Consider the following 17,438-nt stretch of genomic DNA (forward strand, 5'->3'; position numbering starts at 1 on the left):
ATTACTTCTTGATAACTGGACTATGAAATAGTTATTTAAAAACTGATTTCACTCTGTTTTTTCCCAAAAAGGCCAAGAAGGGACCTGATAATTTGAGTTAATTTTAACAATACACTATAATATCAAAAATATTCTTAAAGGGCATTGGGAGGATTATCAGAAAATTCAGATATTCATTAAGCTTTCTAGCTTAATCCTTCTGGTCTATGTCTTCAACTTCAGGTAGAAAAACAGGGACTTACTTCCCATTTGAAAAAATGTTTTTAGAAATACACAAATTAGGGGCCCTGGCTGGCCCAGTCAGTACAGCATGTGACACGTGATCGTGGGGCTGAGTTCAAGCCCATGTAGAGCCTACTTAAAAAGAAAATGTATACATATATACAAATTATACTATGATACACTCTCCAAATGGGTCTATGACTTAGGACTGGATTGCGTCCTGGGTTATTACCTGGTGACAAGATAACATCTGTCAAAAACAAAGAAAATCATACCACTGCTTTTTTAAATGCATTTTTTCTAGGTTTAAAAAAAAACAGCTGTAAAATAAGCAAAAAGCATCTATTTCTTCACTGCTACTACAAAACCTGGAAAAGCAGTTTGAACTTAAGGATCATTTAATTGTCCCCCCTGAAGCTAGAAAACAAGTTATTCTATTTTTTTTTAAGATTTTATTTATTTATTTGACAGAGAGAGATCGCAAGTAGGCAGAGAGGCAGGCAGAGAGAAAGGAGGAAGCAGGCTCCCTGCTGAGCAGAGAGCCTGATGTGGGGCTCGATTCCAGAACCCTGGGATCATGACCTGAGCCGAAGGCAGAGGCTTTAACCCACTGAGCCACCCAGGTGCCCCAAGTTACTCTATTTTAATTTGGCTTGAAAATTATTATTTGCAAAACTCAAAAATCAAACTGTCCAGCTTTACCTCAAATTCACGATCAGCTCCAACTACTATCATTCTAATTACCTCACCTCAAAAACTGACGTGTATGTATCTGATCAAATAGAGAATGTGAACACATGTGCTCAGTCAACCTCATATATACAGATAAACTACTTACACCCTTGACTATAGGCAATGGTCATCTGTTCCCCATCTCCAAGTTCTAACTACAGAGGAAGCTGGTTCCCCTGCTATATGTTCACTGGGCACAGAACAGGTACTCAATAAATGAGGGAAACTGATAAACAGTCATGATGAGCGGAATTTGTTTTGAATTTTTTAAAAGACCATCCAGAAACAATTAACAAAATCATGTACACTTGTGCTTAATTTCCACCTCTGAATTATTTTCATTAGAAGTCAAATATGAACAAATTTGTTGTTCTGGGGCATGTACAGCTAACTCTGTGTCAAGACACTCTCATGCTAAGCTATAGCCTGAACAGTGAGAAATACCTGTAAAGTAACTGTGGGGGACAACTGCACACTCAAGTAAGAGAATATGCTGAGAATGAGCCCAACTCAGAATTACACAGGTACTAGCACACTTCTCTTTCCCTACCCTATTTCCACAGGGTACAGAAACCAATGATTTGACTTTCACAGAATGATGGTTACTCTTTAAGCTTAATTTATGATAAACATAAAACATATTAAGAATCAAGTAGTTAATTTCCAGTTCAAGAACTGTCACCACTGATGTAAACTTTCTTTGAAGAAGTATGATTCTGGTTTGCGCTTGGTAAATTTGTCAGTTGATTGAAGATGGAATTTGACACAGGGTAGAAGTTGATTTCAGGGAACACTAAAAATTCATAAAGGCCAAGTATATATAAAAATGAGAGACAGAGACACACACTGTTAACCATATCTCTTAAGAAGGACAGGGATGTGGCATGTTGGGGAAGGGAAATCTGAAAAGGGACTTTTCATTTTTTCATTAAAGGCACCAGCCAAACAGAAGTTTTAATTTTTGGCCAAAGTCCTATGTTATCTAACTACTTGAAAGACTAGAAGGACTAGTTCTAGAAAGACTTTAGTTTATCTGTACTCTTTCTCTATCAGCTATTCCTCCCCCTTTTTCTACTTCCCTCAAATAAAAACCTATTCTAAATAAACAACCTGCTAAATTCTTAAATTTTACATGTCAATCAATCAACAGTTAGGCCAAAAGTAATGTACTTCAAATGAATTATAAGCAGATGTCTTTCTAATATCCTGATTCTGTCTAATCACTGGTTTGCACTTAAATTCTGATTCTCATGAAATCCATCTAATTGACAAGTTTTCTTTGGGGAAGGTTTCATAGAGAGTCAGAAGTTATTTTGAAAGGCAAACACTCCAAACATGTGGGAGAAGATAAAAAGAAAGTCTGCATATACTGACATAACAGTTCCTAGACACGATGGTAAGAGAAAAAGCAAGTTACAAAACATATGCATAGTAAGACAGCATTTATGTAAAAATTTAAAACCCATAAAACTATGTATTGCTCTAGGTAAATATATTTATATAAATGCACAGCAAAAAGGTAATTGAAGAGTATATACTACAGAGCAATTATTTTCCATCTGGGAGGGGAGTACTTTTTATTCTTTTTCCTGGAGTATATTCTCAGATAATTAAATACAAAGTGAAGAACTTTTATATTTCTGTAAGTACTACATATGATGATCTCCTTAAAATAGTTTGCTACTGAAGATACAGTTTAGCAGATACCACTGCTGTCTACATTTCAATATTACCATACGTTATCCCTGCGGTCCCTCACCTTTCCTCTCATTGCTCTACACAAGCTCAAATTTAAGGAAGTCAATTTTAGCTTTTTCTTGAGTATTTGAGAACTGATACAGTGAAAATAAAGGTAGGCAGTTTTATCTTTTGGCTTTAATGTGATACATTTGGAAGTATGAGCAGGCCTCTGAAGAGGACAAGATGCTTTAAGAGTAAGTTTCTTACTGGGAGTGCCGTGTAGCATCAACTTGCTGTGTTCATTTATCTACTGCAGAGAAAAAGTTGTGGTAGCAAAGTTAACATATAAAAGCACACTCAGCTTCTCAGAAAAGAGATGATATATAAATCCCAAAGAGCACAAGCAGTGCTAAAAGTCTATCAAATTAAAGTGGTATTTGTTTAGAAGCAAAAGCATTGTTGCTTGAAATTAGAAACTCTTAAAAGTATTTCTAGATTTTTTTCATTATGTATGATTAATGCTAATACTTGCATTTAGGAAATTTGCCCAGAATTCTAATTTGTTTCCTTTGAAAAGGGAAACGCCATCAAAGCCAAACATATGTGTAACATGTATTTTGGTCCACAAACACCAAATATATTATTGTTTTTGTTAAGTGAAAATCACAGAACAGCAACATACTAGAATCAATACCTATCGTGAAGTCAAGTAAATATATATTCAACTTTTAGTTATTAAAATCTAGGTAATACATTTTGTAATTAAGAAAAAAGATCTACTTAGTCTCTGTATCTCCAGACATTATTGTAAGGCTCCTAATGATTGCCACCATCCATACACTTTTCTAGAAGAGCTCAACATCTTCAATGGTCAGAGTATGCATTCCCTCTTTGCCAAACTGCATCTATAAAGAAGACTACAATGGCAAACAGAAGTCAAAAGATGAATTTCAAAAGTTAAAGGCACAGATCAAACCACTTCTGGAGATAATATAAGTGGTAATTTATAAGGGTAAATTCTATTATCAGGAGATGACATCAATGATTTAGACTCCCTGTAGCATTTATAATATAGAAAATTGCAAATTATATTAAAAGACATAGTATCACAATTCATTTTTATATGTTCTAAATATTTGGCACAATGCATAACTTGTCTTTAGAAATAACTAAATAATGACTTGATAATGTATTTTCCAAAATGATTATAAAAATGTCAAGTTGTTGAGTTTCATATCCATCTGCCTTCCATTCTCCTCACTACCCTTCTTTCATATTTCCCAAATTCTATTTTTTCTTACTGAAAACCTGTATCATTCTTTTTTACTTTAATGCTAAGTAAAAAGTAATCACTAATAATATATTTCTAATATTAAAAAAAAAAAAAACCGAAACCAAAACATCAATTTAGCTGTAACAGCCATAGCTTTAGGGTATTTTTAGGAGATATTCCCAGAACAAAACAAATTCGAACACTCATATTTCATACAATAATGTGATGCTTTTTTTCAAATTGCTGTTCACCCCAAAACTGTTGCAATATACATTTTTAAAAACAGTATTTTCCTCCATAATCACAAAGCAAAACAAAATGCTGAATACCCATCATCATTACAGAAACAATGATTGTATACTTTTAACATAATATTCAGGTATTTTTTAATGACTATCTTATACCAATTTTTAATTACATATACTAAATGTATACACTTACTAAATGAAAAATATATTGGTTCTACCTACCTACTACTTTTAATACACAATACATTAACTTGTGTCTTTTTCCTAAATAGCACAATTTATAAACAGGAACACAAAAAAGATATGTTAGAGGTGAGGAAAGTTATCAGAGAAATTTTCTCAGCCTTAGTTTACCATCCCTCTACCTCTCCTTTATGCACATACTGAAATTTGCTGGTCCTCTTTTATTCCTCTTTCATCCTATTCCTACTTAAAGACCTCTCAGGCCTCAAGGCAAGGACAAGTATTCTGTATTATTTATCATTGCTAATGAATTAGCTTAAATTACAGGTCAAAAAAAGAAGAAACGCTTGAGGTTAAGAAAGATACACAGAAACCAAGGGAGAGTAAAGGAAAAAAAATATGCAGAGTGGTTTTACCCCATCAATCGTTATCTGGCAACTCTGGAGCAGAGATTCCTATCTGTACTTAGTATCATTAATACAGGGTCAAAAATCGGGAGTACAACTCTAAGACTCTACTTTTTGGGGAAAAAAAACCTCAATTTTATCTCTAAAACATTCCACTCCAAAGGAGAAGAGCTTATTTCACATCTGCATGTATACTAGAAGAAATGGCAAGGCTTGATTTACTTTCTGTGGAAGAACCAAGGGACAAAACCAATTTTTCCTGTATTTGTACTCATGATTCCCCTTGTCTCCTCTGCTGCCCTACATAAAGACAAACTTCCCAGGACACTGAGAGATTATACAGAGTACAATCATCTGATTAAAAAAAAAGAACAATTTTATAGCTTATATCCCTCACTCTTTCCACTCCACCCTCTCCAAACACAAACAACAAAGATCAGTGTGTTGAGTTTAGCAAGGAGAGTAACTAAAGAAGTTAAAGTGAGGGCTCAAAGAACACTTAATATTTTAAGTTAAAATTCTAACATCATAACATCAAAGTGTCAATTCAACTTTAAACCCATTTGGGAAATTTTAAGCTATTAACTTAAAAATATGATAGTACTTCTTTAGTAACTGTAACCTCTTTATATTCTCTTAATTGCTCATGCTAACAACTTTATTGCATACTACTGCTTCTTATAAGAAGTAAATCCAGGGACCATTCCATTTAATCTTAGACATAACATTTACTAGTTTTCCAAGCATGACAGAAATGGAAAAATATATATATATTAGAACAAGAACAATTTATGTTAATCTCCACAATTTGTGATCCTTCTGTGAGCAGTGTCTGATTCTATTAAAATTAACAAATTTAAGTTCAGTCCTATGCTTAAGGAAAAAAAAAAACCCTAATGAGACTAATTTACAAAGTATACAAGAATATAATTTTATAATAAATCTTTCCAGTGTCTGCTATAACCACATTACATGAAATGTTTCCCTTCACAGAAACTCAGAAGGACAACTCTTATAAAATGGAACAAACTTTTCTGTGTTCATCTCTGGCAAGCAATGAACAAATACAATTTGCTCACAAAGGGTTTAAAAGTGCTGCCCCAAGAGAATAAACTACCCACTGACATGCTGTGTGAATGAGTCTTGGCCAGTGGCAACTCTCTGGGACCTCTTCCTTTCTTCTCACACCAGTGAAACCATCTCACATAAAGTCTAAGAGAAAACTAAAGCCATTGCAGAAGTGAAACTCAGCATGCTCCACTCAAATACTTCTAAGGTAACCACTCTAAAGCAAAATCAGCAGAATTCATCTCTTTTATCCAAAAAAGTCACCCCCCCAATAACAATAACAACAACAACAAAAAAAACAAAAAACAAAAAACAAACCCAACAAACCAAAAGGCAAATGCTGTTGTTCAATCATCAGAAAGACTTACAGAGGCAAAAAATATGACAACAGCAATAATTCAAGTAAAGTATATGTGAAAATTAAAACACGCCACTTTCAAGTTAAGACAAAAGTGAAGGGGAGCTATGATCTTTATAACAGAGTCAAAAAAAAGCTTAGGCATTATCACCAAATGTTAATTCACTTTACAATCATCAATGAGACTATTGTATATATTTTTGCACCTTGCGCTTGTAAAAGCAGATAAAATATTTAATATGTAATTTTACAATGTATTTTACCAGCTCAGCATACAGGTTGTATATAGATTATATCAAAGTAGTAGACAGTTAAGGGGCCTGTGCAAACCCTGCAAAAATAGTACTTCAGGTATCTGCTACTTAAAAAAAAAGAAAACAAAAACAGTTTGCTGTTCAGAAGTGATACAATTCAAACTACCACAAAATACAAAGGGCTGCAAAAATGTATACCATTCCAACAACATATATAAGTTATTAAATAAAGATTTGATTTAAAAGAATATAAATGAAGCCTTTAAGTAGGTCTTTTCTACATGCATATTATTCCTTATTAAAGAAAAAAGTATGTAAAAAGGCCATTGGTAATTGCTTTGTTAACATTTGTAGAAAAATGCCAATTCTCTGGTCACAAACTCCACTAAGTTTAGCACTTAAGGTCTCCGCAGTGTTATAAATGTAATTTAAAATACTGTTAATTCTATAATTCCATTGGTAAAATAATGTGACTTGGAATATGGCAGTCTTCATGTTGAGGGCAATGATCCACAGTTTGTTTAATTTCTTAAGTGTGAACAGTTATCCAGAAGAACAGCACCCTCCACCACCGCTCTGGGCTTGAGGTTCATCATCAATAATCTGTACACCTCGCCTTGCAGATCCTGGTTGACTAGAGCCATTGCCTTTTGCTCTCTCATCCACTTGTGCTGTTTCTATCATCCCTGAGAGAGGGAGGAAACAGAAATTATTTAGAACCACAACCTATGAGTTTCCTCTTTCTGTCATTTCAATATACCACCATGACAGCCATTTCTGACTTTCAACCAACAAGGAAACTAAATAAACATTTTATCAGCTCACTAAACAGCCTTTCCTGAAAGTTATAAATAGTTAATAGCAACTATATTTGTCCAGTTGCATAATGGCCACAGTGATATCGATGGAGAGAAAAGTTTCTGCTTTGAACAGATGACTATATACAAGTATAATCCTTAAGATTTTCCAAATATACTTAGCAATCTGTCAAAGAAGTTCAAATTATTCCATGTACAACTAGTAGTTAGAGGAAAAGATTTATTCTTCAACTAATAACGTAATACTTTTAAACAGTATTTGAAAGAATGAAGAGTTTAAGATGAGGGAGGAAGAACAAGCTGCAGGACCCATGCTATGTGACTTAAAGATATAGAAGGAAAGTTACTCCAATAGAGAGTGAGATATTGGGGAAAGGAGAGCTCGAAAGATCAATGAAACTAGTAATACACTACATGTTAATTAACCAAATTGAAATAAAAAATAAATAAATATAGATCAGTTGAACAGAGTCTAGAAATAGACCCCCATTTATATGGTCACTTGATTTTTGATGTATATGCCAAGCTTATTCAATGAAGAAAGATTAATCTTTTCAAGAAACAATATTAGAACTGGATATCCATGCTCAATATTAGAACTGGATATGTAAAAAATAAACCCTGATTTATTTTAACTCTCGCTATATAAAAATTTTAAAAATGAATTATAGACCCAACCAGAAATTTCTAGAAGAAAACATAGGAGGAAATCTCTGTAGGAAAAAAAATCTTTGTGACTGTGAATTAGGCAAAGATTTCTCATATAAAACACACGAAAAATGAATTATAAAGAAAAATTGACAAATCAGACCTTATTAAATAAATTTAGAACTTCTGTTCTGGAAGACACAGTTAAAAAATGAAAAAAGGGGACAAAGATTAGGAGTAAATATTCACAAAATACATATCTGAAAAGAAGAAGAAAGATAAGAGGGAGTCCTTAGAACAATAATTCTTAAACTTGGGTCCAGAGACTGCTCTTGAACAACGGTTTCCAAATTTAGGTGTATAGGAAAATTCAGTAAGATGAAATAAGAAAACACCACAAATTCTAATTCCTACATATTGTTCCCTAATCTTTTAAAATTTCTATTTTTTAATGTTTCATAAAAATGTACAAAACATATTAGTATTTGTATATGTTCTATACATTTTAAATAAACATGGGAAATACTCAAATATTTTTCTATAAAACTGTGAGATTTGGGGAAAATATTATTTAGGACCACATTAGGGGCATCTGGGTGGCTCAGTCAGTTAAGTGTCCCTTTCTTGATTCTGGCTCAGGTCTTGATCTCAGGGTTGTAAGACTGAGCCCTGTATTGGGCTCCATGCTCAGCACAGAGTCTGCTTAGGATTCTCTCTCTCATTCTCTCTCCGCCTCTCCCCCTGCTTGTGTGTTCATGCACACTCTCTCAAATAATAAATAAACAAAATCTTAAGAAAAAAAAAGATGTGAGATTTATAACATGTTTAAGCTACAGTTCTAGACCCTTGGTACTCCAAGTATGGTCTTAGGACCAGCATTATCACCACATGCATGCCTGTTAGAAACGAAAAGCTAAAGCTCACACCAGACCCACTCTATCAAATATACATTTTTACAAGATCTCCAAGTGATTGATAGGTATATACAAGCAGTGAAAATAGAAACAAATTTCCCAAATTTCAGTGTGCATCACAATCATAAGGAAGGATTGTTAAAACATAGATTCTAGGCACCACCTCCAGAAGTTTTGACTCAGTTGGTTTGGGCAGGGCACAAGAATCTGCATTTCTAATACATTCTCAAGTGATGCTGATGCTGCTGATCAGGGGACCTCACTTAGAGAATTAAAGCTCTACAAGAATTATGAATGATCTTCAGGTTTTTGTAAAACTGAAATTTACTCCAAAATTTATGTATATGTACATTTTCCTAGGGATAAAAACCACAGTTTCATCAAATTCTCAGGAAACTAGAAGGTCCATAAAGTCAAGGAATATAATTTTACAAAATCATTTCAATCTATTATTCCATAGACTAGGGTTTTCCTAGGTATGGTTGGTATATATGCTATTGGTGATAAACATTTTCCTCTCTTTTAAAAAACTTTCTACTATGAAAAACTTCAAGTATAAATAAACATAATGAAAATCCATTATGTCCATCACAGAATTTCATCTATACTAAGCAAGCATCCCTAGCATTATTGGGAATCAAACAGTTGACACATAATTTTATTCAAAATTTTAATATGACCTCTAAAATATATGGACTCTTTTTTAAAAAATAAGACCTTTTAGAAAAAGTTTAACCACAACACCATAATCATACCTTAAAAAGTTTATAATTTTTAAAATAAAGAATAATGCAATTAATTTAAACTAAACAAACAAAAAACATTTCACCTATTTCTCCCACCCCCAAACCCTGCCTCTGGCAACTACCAGTCTATGCTCTGTATCTGTGAGATCGGTTTTATTTATTTATTTTTAGATTTCATGTATAAGAGGGATCATATGTTATTTATCCTTCTCTGATTTATTTCACTTAGGATAATGCCCTCAAGGTCCACCCATGTTGTCACAAATGGCAAAATCTCATCTGTTTTTTTTGGCTGTATCACTTGTTTATTTTTGCTTTTGTTGCTTTTGCTTTCACTGTCAGATTAAAAAAAATGATTGCTAAGACCTATGTCAAGGGGCTTACTGCCTATATTTTCTTTTAGGCATTCTATGGTTTTAGGTTTTAGAGTCATTTAAGTTCATTTAAGTTCATTTAAGTTAATTTGTAACTTAACCCATTTAAGTTAATCCATTTAATTTTTGTGTACGGTATAAGATAGCGGTCCAGGTTCATTCTTTTGCGTGTGGCTGTCCAAATTCTCCAACACCATTTATTGAAGAGACTGTCCTTTCCCTGTTGGATATTCTTGTCTTTTCTGTCCTTAGTTAAATGGTCATATATGCATGGTTTTATTTCTGGGCTCTGTATTCTGTTCCATTGATCTGTGTGTCTATTTTTATGCCAATACCACAATTTTACTACAGCTCTGTAATACAGTTTGAAATCAGGAAGTGTTGTGATGCTCTGGCTTTGTTCTCCAACTCAAGATTGTTCTGGCTATTCAGAGTCTTTTATGGTTCTATACCAATTTTAGGATTTTGTTCTCTGTTAAAAATGCTACTGGAATTTTGATAAAGACTATGCTGAATCTGCTTTGGGTAGTATGGACATTTTTTTTTCTTTTCTTTCTTTCTTTTTTTTTAATTTGAGAGAGAGACAGAGAGGGAGGGAACACAAACAGAGGAAGTGGGAGAGGGCGAAGCAGGCTTTCCGCTGAGCAGGGAGCCTGATACGGGGGCTCAATTCCAGGACCCTGGGATCAGACTTGAGCCAAAGAAAGATGCTTAACAACTGAGTCACCTAGGCAACCCTTAAGTTGGAAACCTCTTAAGCTTGATCTCATTGTAAAGCTCAACATTATTACTCCCCCACTAAAGTTTTATGGTTTTGATTTCACATTTTACATCTTTGCATCTTATGTATCCCTCAACTAATTATTTTAAATATGGTTATTTTTACTACTTTTGTCTTCTTTCATATTAGCTTTATAATCAATAATACACTCCCTTTACTAAATATTTGCTTTCCAGTGAGATTTCTTCTCTCAAGCATGTTCTAGTAACTTATTAGTGCCCCCCCACTTTTTTTCCCAGGGAAAAGAAGTTCCTTTAACATATCTTTAGGGAAAGTTTGGTGATGATGAACTTTAGCTTTTGCTTGTCTGGAAAATTCTTTATTTTTCCTTCCCTTCTGAATATAATTTTGCCAAGGTGAGAATTCTTGGTTGCTAGTTTTTTCTTTCAGCACTTCGAATGTATCATATACACCACACCATTCCCTCTGGCCTGGGAAACTGCTGCTGAAAGATCTGCTGATAATCTAATGGGGGTTGGGGTCCCCTTTTATATAACAAGTTGTTTTTCACTTGCTGCTTTTAATAATCTCTCCTTATCTTTTGCTTTTGACATTTTACTTATAATGTATCTTTGGTATGGATCTTTTAGGTTCTTCTTATTTGGAACTCTCTGGGCTTCCTGGGCTTGGATGTCTGTTTCCTTACTCAGGTTGGTAAGTTTTTAGCCATTATGTCTTCAAATAAGATTCTGCCTCTTTCTCTCTGTCTTCTCCTTCTGGAATCCCTCGGATGCAAATGTTGGGCTGTCTGATGTCATCCTGTAAGTCCCTTAAACTATCTTCAATTTTTTCATTTTTTTCTTTTTGCTTTATCCCTTTCACTTTTTTCTTCTTGCTGCTGATTGGGTGAGTGTCACTGCCTTGCCTTTGAGTTGAATGATCATTTCTTCTTATTCATCTAATCTGATATTGAATATCACCACTGTGTTTTTCAGTTCATTTACTGTATGCTTCAGCTCTGTGACTTCTACCTGGTACTTTCTTTTTTTTTTTTTAAAGATTTTATTTATTTATTTGACAGACAGAGATCACAAGCAGGCAGACAGGCAGGCAGAGAGAGGGAGAGGAGGAAGCAGGCTCCCTGCAGAGCAGAGAGCCCGATGCGGGACTCGATCCCAGGACCCTGAGATCATGACCTGAGCCGAAGGCAGCGGCTTAACCCACTGAGCCACCCAGGCGCCCTACCTGGTACTTTCTTATATTTTCCATTTCCTGTTGAAGTTCTGTGTTCACCTAGTCTTCTCCCCAATTCAATGTTCAGTGATCATCTTTATAACCATTACCTTGAATTCTTTATCAGGTAAACTACTTATTTGTTTCATTAAGGTTTTTTCCCCAAAGTTTTTATCTTGTTCTTTCATTTGAAATATACCCCTGTTTCTTCATTTTGTGTGACTCTCCATGTTGCTTTCTATATAGTAAATGGAACAAGCAACCCATCATATTTCTAATAGCTCCCAGTAGTTAAGGATGTCCTAAGACCTATCAGTGTCCCAAAGGGGAGGACCTCAGCACCTAGATGTAGGGTGACTGGAAGCCCAATCTTTAGGCATCAACTCAGGGGCAAAGTCAGCTTGGGATTCTCTCTCCTTTACCTCTGCCCCTCCCTCTGCTTGTGTTCTCCCTCTCAAATCTTTAAAAAAAAAAAATATGACAGGGAGCCTGCGTGGCTCAGTGGGTTAAGCCTCTGCCTTCGGCTCAGGTCATGACCGCAGGGTCCTGGGATCGAGTCCTGCATCAGGCTCTCTGCTCAATGGGGAGCCTGCTTCCCCCTCTTTCTCTTCCTGCCTCTCTGCCTACATGTGATCTCTCTGTCAAGTGAATAAATAAAATCTTAAAACAAAAACAAAAAACCCAAAAGTATGCAAACATATAGTCCTACAGGACTGCAATCATAAGCCCACTGGCCACTAAGGCCAGGTGATCTGGATGTATCCCCCAGATAGCAATCACAAAAATTAGGGCTCTAGACAAATGGATAAGCTCTTCCTAGGTGATAGGAGCAAGCTAGAACAAGATAAAAGAAGAGCACCAAGACGGTGCTCACAGCCTATGGTCCTTGAAAGCAGCTTCACAGGCCACTAAATAGGTCTCAAACTTGAAACTTGGCCCTAAGGCCACAGTCACAATGACTAGTTAACAGGCCTCCTTCACAGAATAATTGAGCTTGTGGCTCTGTTGCTTCTTGCTGTGCCCTGTGGGTGCTAGCTGTTTAAGAACTCTTTTCTCTGTTGGTTACAGTCCCATGGGATCCATGACCATAAGCCCCACTGGCCATCAGAGCCAGCTAATGTAGAGGTGTCCGCTGGCAGCAGTCACATAAACTGGGGTACCAGACAGGAGTATGAGCTCCTTTCTGAGTAACATCAATTACAGTCCAATGGGACCAAAACACAAGCTCCCCTGGCCTCTGGGCCAGGTGAGCAAGATGTATTTCCCAGGTGCAGCTGCAACAATTGGGGCACCAGATATGTGTGAAAGCTTCCCTCTGGAAGATAATGGTGCTCTGGAGCATAATAAAGGGTGAATCCAGCAAAGAGAGAGCATGAAGATAGTGTCTGCCAGTCTCCAGCCTGGGAAAGTATTCCATCAGCAGGCTCCTGGATGTGTGTGTTAAACTCTATGCCTTTAATAGAAGCAGGTGGGCCTCCCTCAGTTTAAGTTGGTGGGATCAGCTGCTCTGAGCTGGACCCTGAAACAAGTGAGTCCAAGAGCAAGCCCTTCAAGAGCAGTTTTTCAGACTGCATCAATCGTGCAGGTTTGGGGATATAAGCCATGCTGATTTTCAAAGTTAGATGGGGGAATCATCTCTCATTTATGTCTTTAAAGTTGAGATGCCCACTGTAGGGTTCAAACACTTTACTCCTTAGGGAGAAGCTATGGGTTTTGAGTTCCCTTCTAGTTGTGGGTCACCACACCAGGGATGGGGTTTATGGCAAGATTGTGTTACAGCCTCCTTCCCCTCTTAGATGTGGTTTTCTTCTTGTCAGTCCAATATACAGCTGTCATTCAACCAGCCTTTAGGTTATTTTTTTTAAGAGGAAGTTGTTCCATATATAGCTTTAGACTCAGTGTGTCTAGAGAAGATAAGCTGAAAATCTTCTGATGTGACCATCTTGAACTAGAACCTCAATAATTTTTTTTAAAGACTCACTTTACTGTTTTTATTTATGTTTTCTTTAAGTAAGCTCTATGTTCAATGTGGGCATGAACTCAAGACCCTGAGATCAAGAGTCACATGCTCTACTGACTGAGCTAGCCAGGTGCCCTCAATAATTTCTTAATTATCATCAAATATCCAGTGAGTGTTCATATAGCTCACTGTCTGACATATGTTCTCTTTCACTAGGTTGTCAAATCAGGATTTAAATAAGATCCATCCATTGCAGCAAGTTGTTACATTTCTTAAATCTGTGTATTCTCCTTCTATCTTTATATTTGATAGTTATTCATCTATTTTAATGTATACTTGGTATATACCATATATAATGATTTCATACCCATTAACTACTGCTTGAAATAGAGCTAAAGTAGGTATTTAAGCTTTAAAAAACGATTTTAAGAAAAAATATTAAGTCAATAATAGTACTGGTAGATGTGAGACATCATTAATGTGGTCATTAATTGAGACTATAAAACATCACTTAAAAAGTATTACCAAAACTTTTAAAAGAACAACTTCTAAATATACAAAATCTGAGTATACCTACTTTTACAAAGGTCAAGAAAGAGTTCTTCAATTCCTTTGTTCTGTTTAGCAGAAGTATGATAATGTTTTGCTCCTACAGATTCTGCATACCTTAAAAAAAAAGTAACATCAGTGATATAAAAAATTTCATGTTTTTGTCATAACTGCTATTTGAATTTTTTCAAGTAGCAATTTTAGTGACTCATTACTAATTAATCCGCATTTAGTGAAATTAAGATACATTGAACCAAATTTTAAATGAGAACATAAGGATAATAAGACTTGAAATTTTTAAGTTAATTTGGAACCCAAATACTTTAATAAGTTTTTGTGACTCACTATTTGACTATACAGGGTTTTTTTGGTATCACTCTTCACATTTTCTACTGAAATCAAAAAGAGAAGTGAGAATGGAGTATTTTTAGATGCTGTCAAAAGTCCACAAATTACCAACGCTTCACTGAATCCAATAGACCATTTTCTATTAAGAGGTTTGAGTAATACCTAAATGGTAAAGCACACTGTACAAAGAAAAAGACTTCTACTAGGGAATGACTAGATGGAGGGGGAAAGGGAGAACACTTACGATTCTGCTTCTTGAATGGAAACGTGTCTCTCTTTTTCCAGATCTATTTTATTACCTAGTTTCAAAAAGTAAAAGTGCCAATTCTTAATATTGATTCATTTTTATAACAAAACAACGCCAATTCTAAACACACAATTGCCATTTTAATTACCTGGAAAAAAATAATACAAATCCCCATCAGACTTCTACATGTCCTAAAACTACATAAACTCTATGATAGGAGGATTGATCATTACAGTCACAATATATGCCTAGACCTCCTCAAATGGCTCAATGCATATCCCTCCTGAAGCTGCAGCCTTTGTCAGAGAAAATAGCTTTTCTGAAGAGATGGGCACTATTCTTTGATTTAGGATATAATGGAGACTAAAAATCACTTGGGAACCTAGGAATAAACTATGATTCTTAGCCAAATGTAAATGGTCCCCAATCAACATATAGCCAGTCAATAATTAAGCAAGGCTACCTTACTGTTCATGAAATACAATAGGCTAGACTCTTGGACTCTTAAGGGTATTTTGGTTTCGTAACTGGTAAGAACTGGTTAAATAAAGCATTTAGATATATGGCCTTTTAAGCACTTCACTATCACAGGAGAGGAAACAGTACTATTTAGCAACATGAGAAAACTTAATACATGCACATCATGCAAATTTAAAATTACTGAAAATAAGTTTGGTTTTCTTAAACAATGGGACAAAACTGAGATAATGCTAAAAACCCACCAGAATAAAAGTGAAGAAACTGCAAAATGCAGATTCCTTATTAAATACAAGGTAGAGGTTAAGGTGTGAGTTGGCCGGGCACACAGGATACTAAAGGTAAAGGAAATAACAAATAGAAAAAAGAGAGAATACTCTAAGGAAGAATATTTCAAACAAATATTTTCATTTCTATTATGATTTATTGGGGGGGGAGAAAACTTTGTAAATAAGGTCATCTTTTTTTGGGACCTTACAGAATCTAGAAGACAATTTCAGACAAGGATTGAAGTAAGCACCCAATGAAAGATCCAATGCTTAGAACTGAGAAGTACAAGCCCAGAGAGTGTATATATGGAGGACCTTAAATAATCTGAGACCCAAATGTTGGCGGCTACAGTACCCATGTGACAGACACCACAGCCAAAGCATGAGAAGGAAACAGACTATATACTAAAGCTCAGGGATTACCAACAAATTCAGTAATGAATTGTTCCTGCTTTGAAGAGTTATCTGTTTAACTCAGCAAGAAAGACATATCAGGTCTGACTTCCTACATTATATCTGTCAATAAATTTTAAATTTGCTAAATACTACAGCCAATACATCTGACAGTCACCTGAAAAAAAAAAAAAAAAAAAAAGCTGTTTATACTATGAAGAATGCAAAAAGCACCACCTAGTGGCCAGTGGTTCCAACAGAGGCACAAGGGGAGATAACAATTAACTAAAACCCTAGGAGCTGTTTTTCTCACTCTCTAAGGCCTCTGCTCTCAAATTCTTCCAGAATTATGAACATCCATTTTTTTTTTAAATGAGGACTGAAAATTTGAATAATGTCTTAAATGAATATTTGGGGAAAATTATTCAGACACTGCTTTCCCATCTAATAGCATTCTAAATTTACCCAACTTTAATAAAACTAGTTATCATTAAAATAGCTAACTTTTTTAGTAAGCTAATTATTATTTTAAATAAAATAATTTTACCACTATTTCTTTTGACAATCACTGTCCATAAAGGGATTAATAACACAGATTAAGTCATAAAAAACTGCATTTTGGAGACTGACATCTTCCCAAACTCAAAACCTTTTTAGTGCCTATAGCTCTTTTAAAAGCAAGACATATAAAGGATTAAAGCTTTGAGGCTCATCTATTTCAATGCTACTATGCAGTTATATAGGGAACTTTCTAATAGGATTGAAACACCTGAAAACAAGGATTACCACCAATAAAGTATAGTACTATGAAGATTAGGGGGGGAAACTGGCTGAAGCTATTGGAGAGGAAAGGGAAAAGCCACTGTGTTACAAATAGTAAAAACTTTATCTTCTTTGTAAATACACGTTTGAATTAAAAATATGAAAGGGATATACCCACTGCTAAGGGCAGGTGGCCTAATGGCAATAAAAGGCTAGAACCCTATTCTGGTTAGACTGTACAGTCCGTGTATGGGCTAGTCAAAAGAAGCTTTCAAAGGCTTTCAACCTGATAAAGTGTGTTTATAGGGCCTGGATCACATCATAACTATATAACCTGGAGGGAAATTACTAGCCTCTCAGTATCACTCTACACAAATGTAGTTAACAAATTTAGCATGGTTCATATGAAAATATGATAATGTAAAAGACCTAGCAGGGCGCCTGGGTGGCTCAGTGGGTTAAGCCGCTGCCTTCGGCTCAGGTCATGATCTCAGGGTCCTGGGATCGAGTCCCGCATCAGGCGCTCTGCTCAGCAGGGAGCCTGCTTCCTCCTC

At 35.3% G+C, this 17,438-nt stretch overlaps 1 protein-coding gene across 1 annotated transcript in view; it reads right to left on the reverse strand.

The window, feature by feature from the left end:
• Positions 1-4,115: 4,115 nt before the first annotated feature.
• RAB21 (RAB21, member RAS oncogene family) overlaps positions 4,116-17,438 on the reverse strand; it is a 34,523-nt gene continuing 21,200 nt past the window's right edge. The window contains exons 5-7 of the mRNA XM_044229293.1: positions 14,981-15,035; positions 14,417-14,505; positions 4,116-7,111 (exon numbers count right to left, since the gene is read on the reverse strand). Of these exons, the coding sequence (XP_044085228.1) occupies positions 6,969-7,111; positions 14,417-14,505; positions 14,981-15,035 (287 nt within the window). The 3' untranslated portion in view covers positions 4,116-6,968. The remainder of the gene's footprint in view (positions 7,112-14,416; positions 14,506-14,980; positions 15,036-17,438) is intronic.

Source organism: Neovison vison, chromosome 12, assembly GCF_020171115.1.
Source record: "Neovison vison isolate M4711 chromosome 12, ASM_NN_V1, whole genome shotgun sequence".
NCBI lineage: Eukaryota > Metazoa > Chordata > Mammalia > Carnivora > Mustelidae > Neogale > Neogale vison.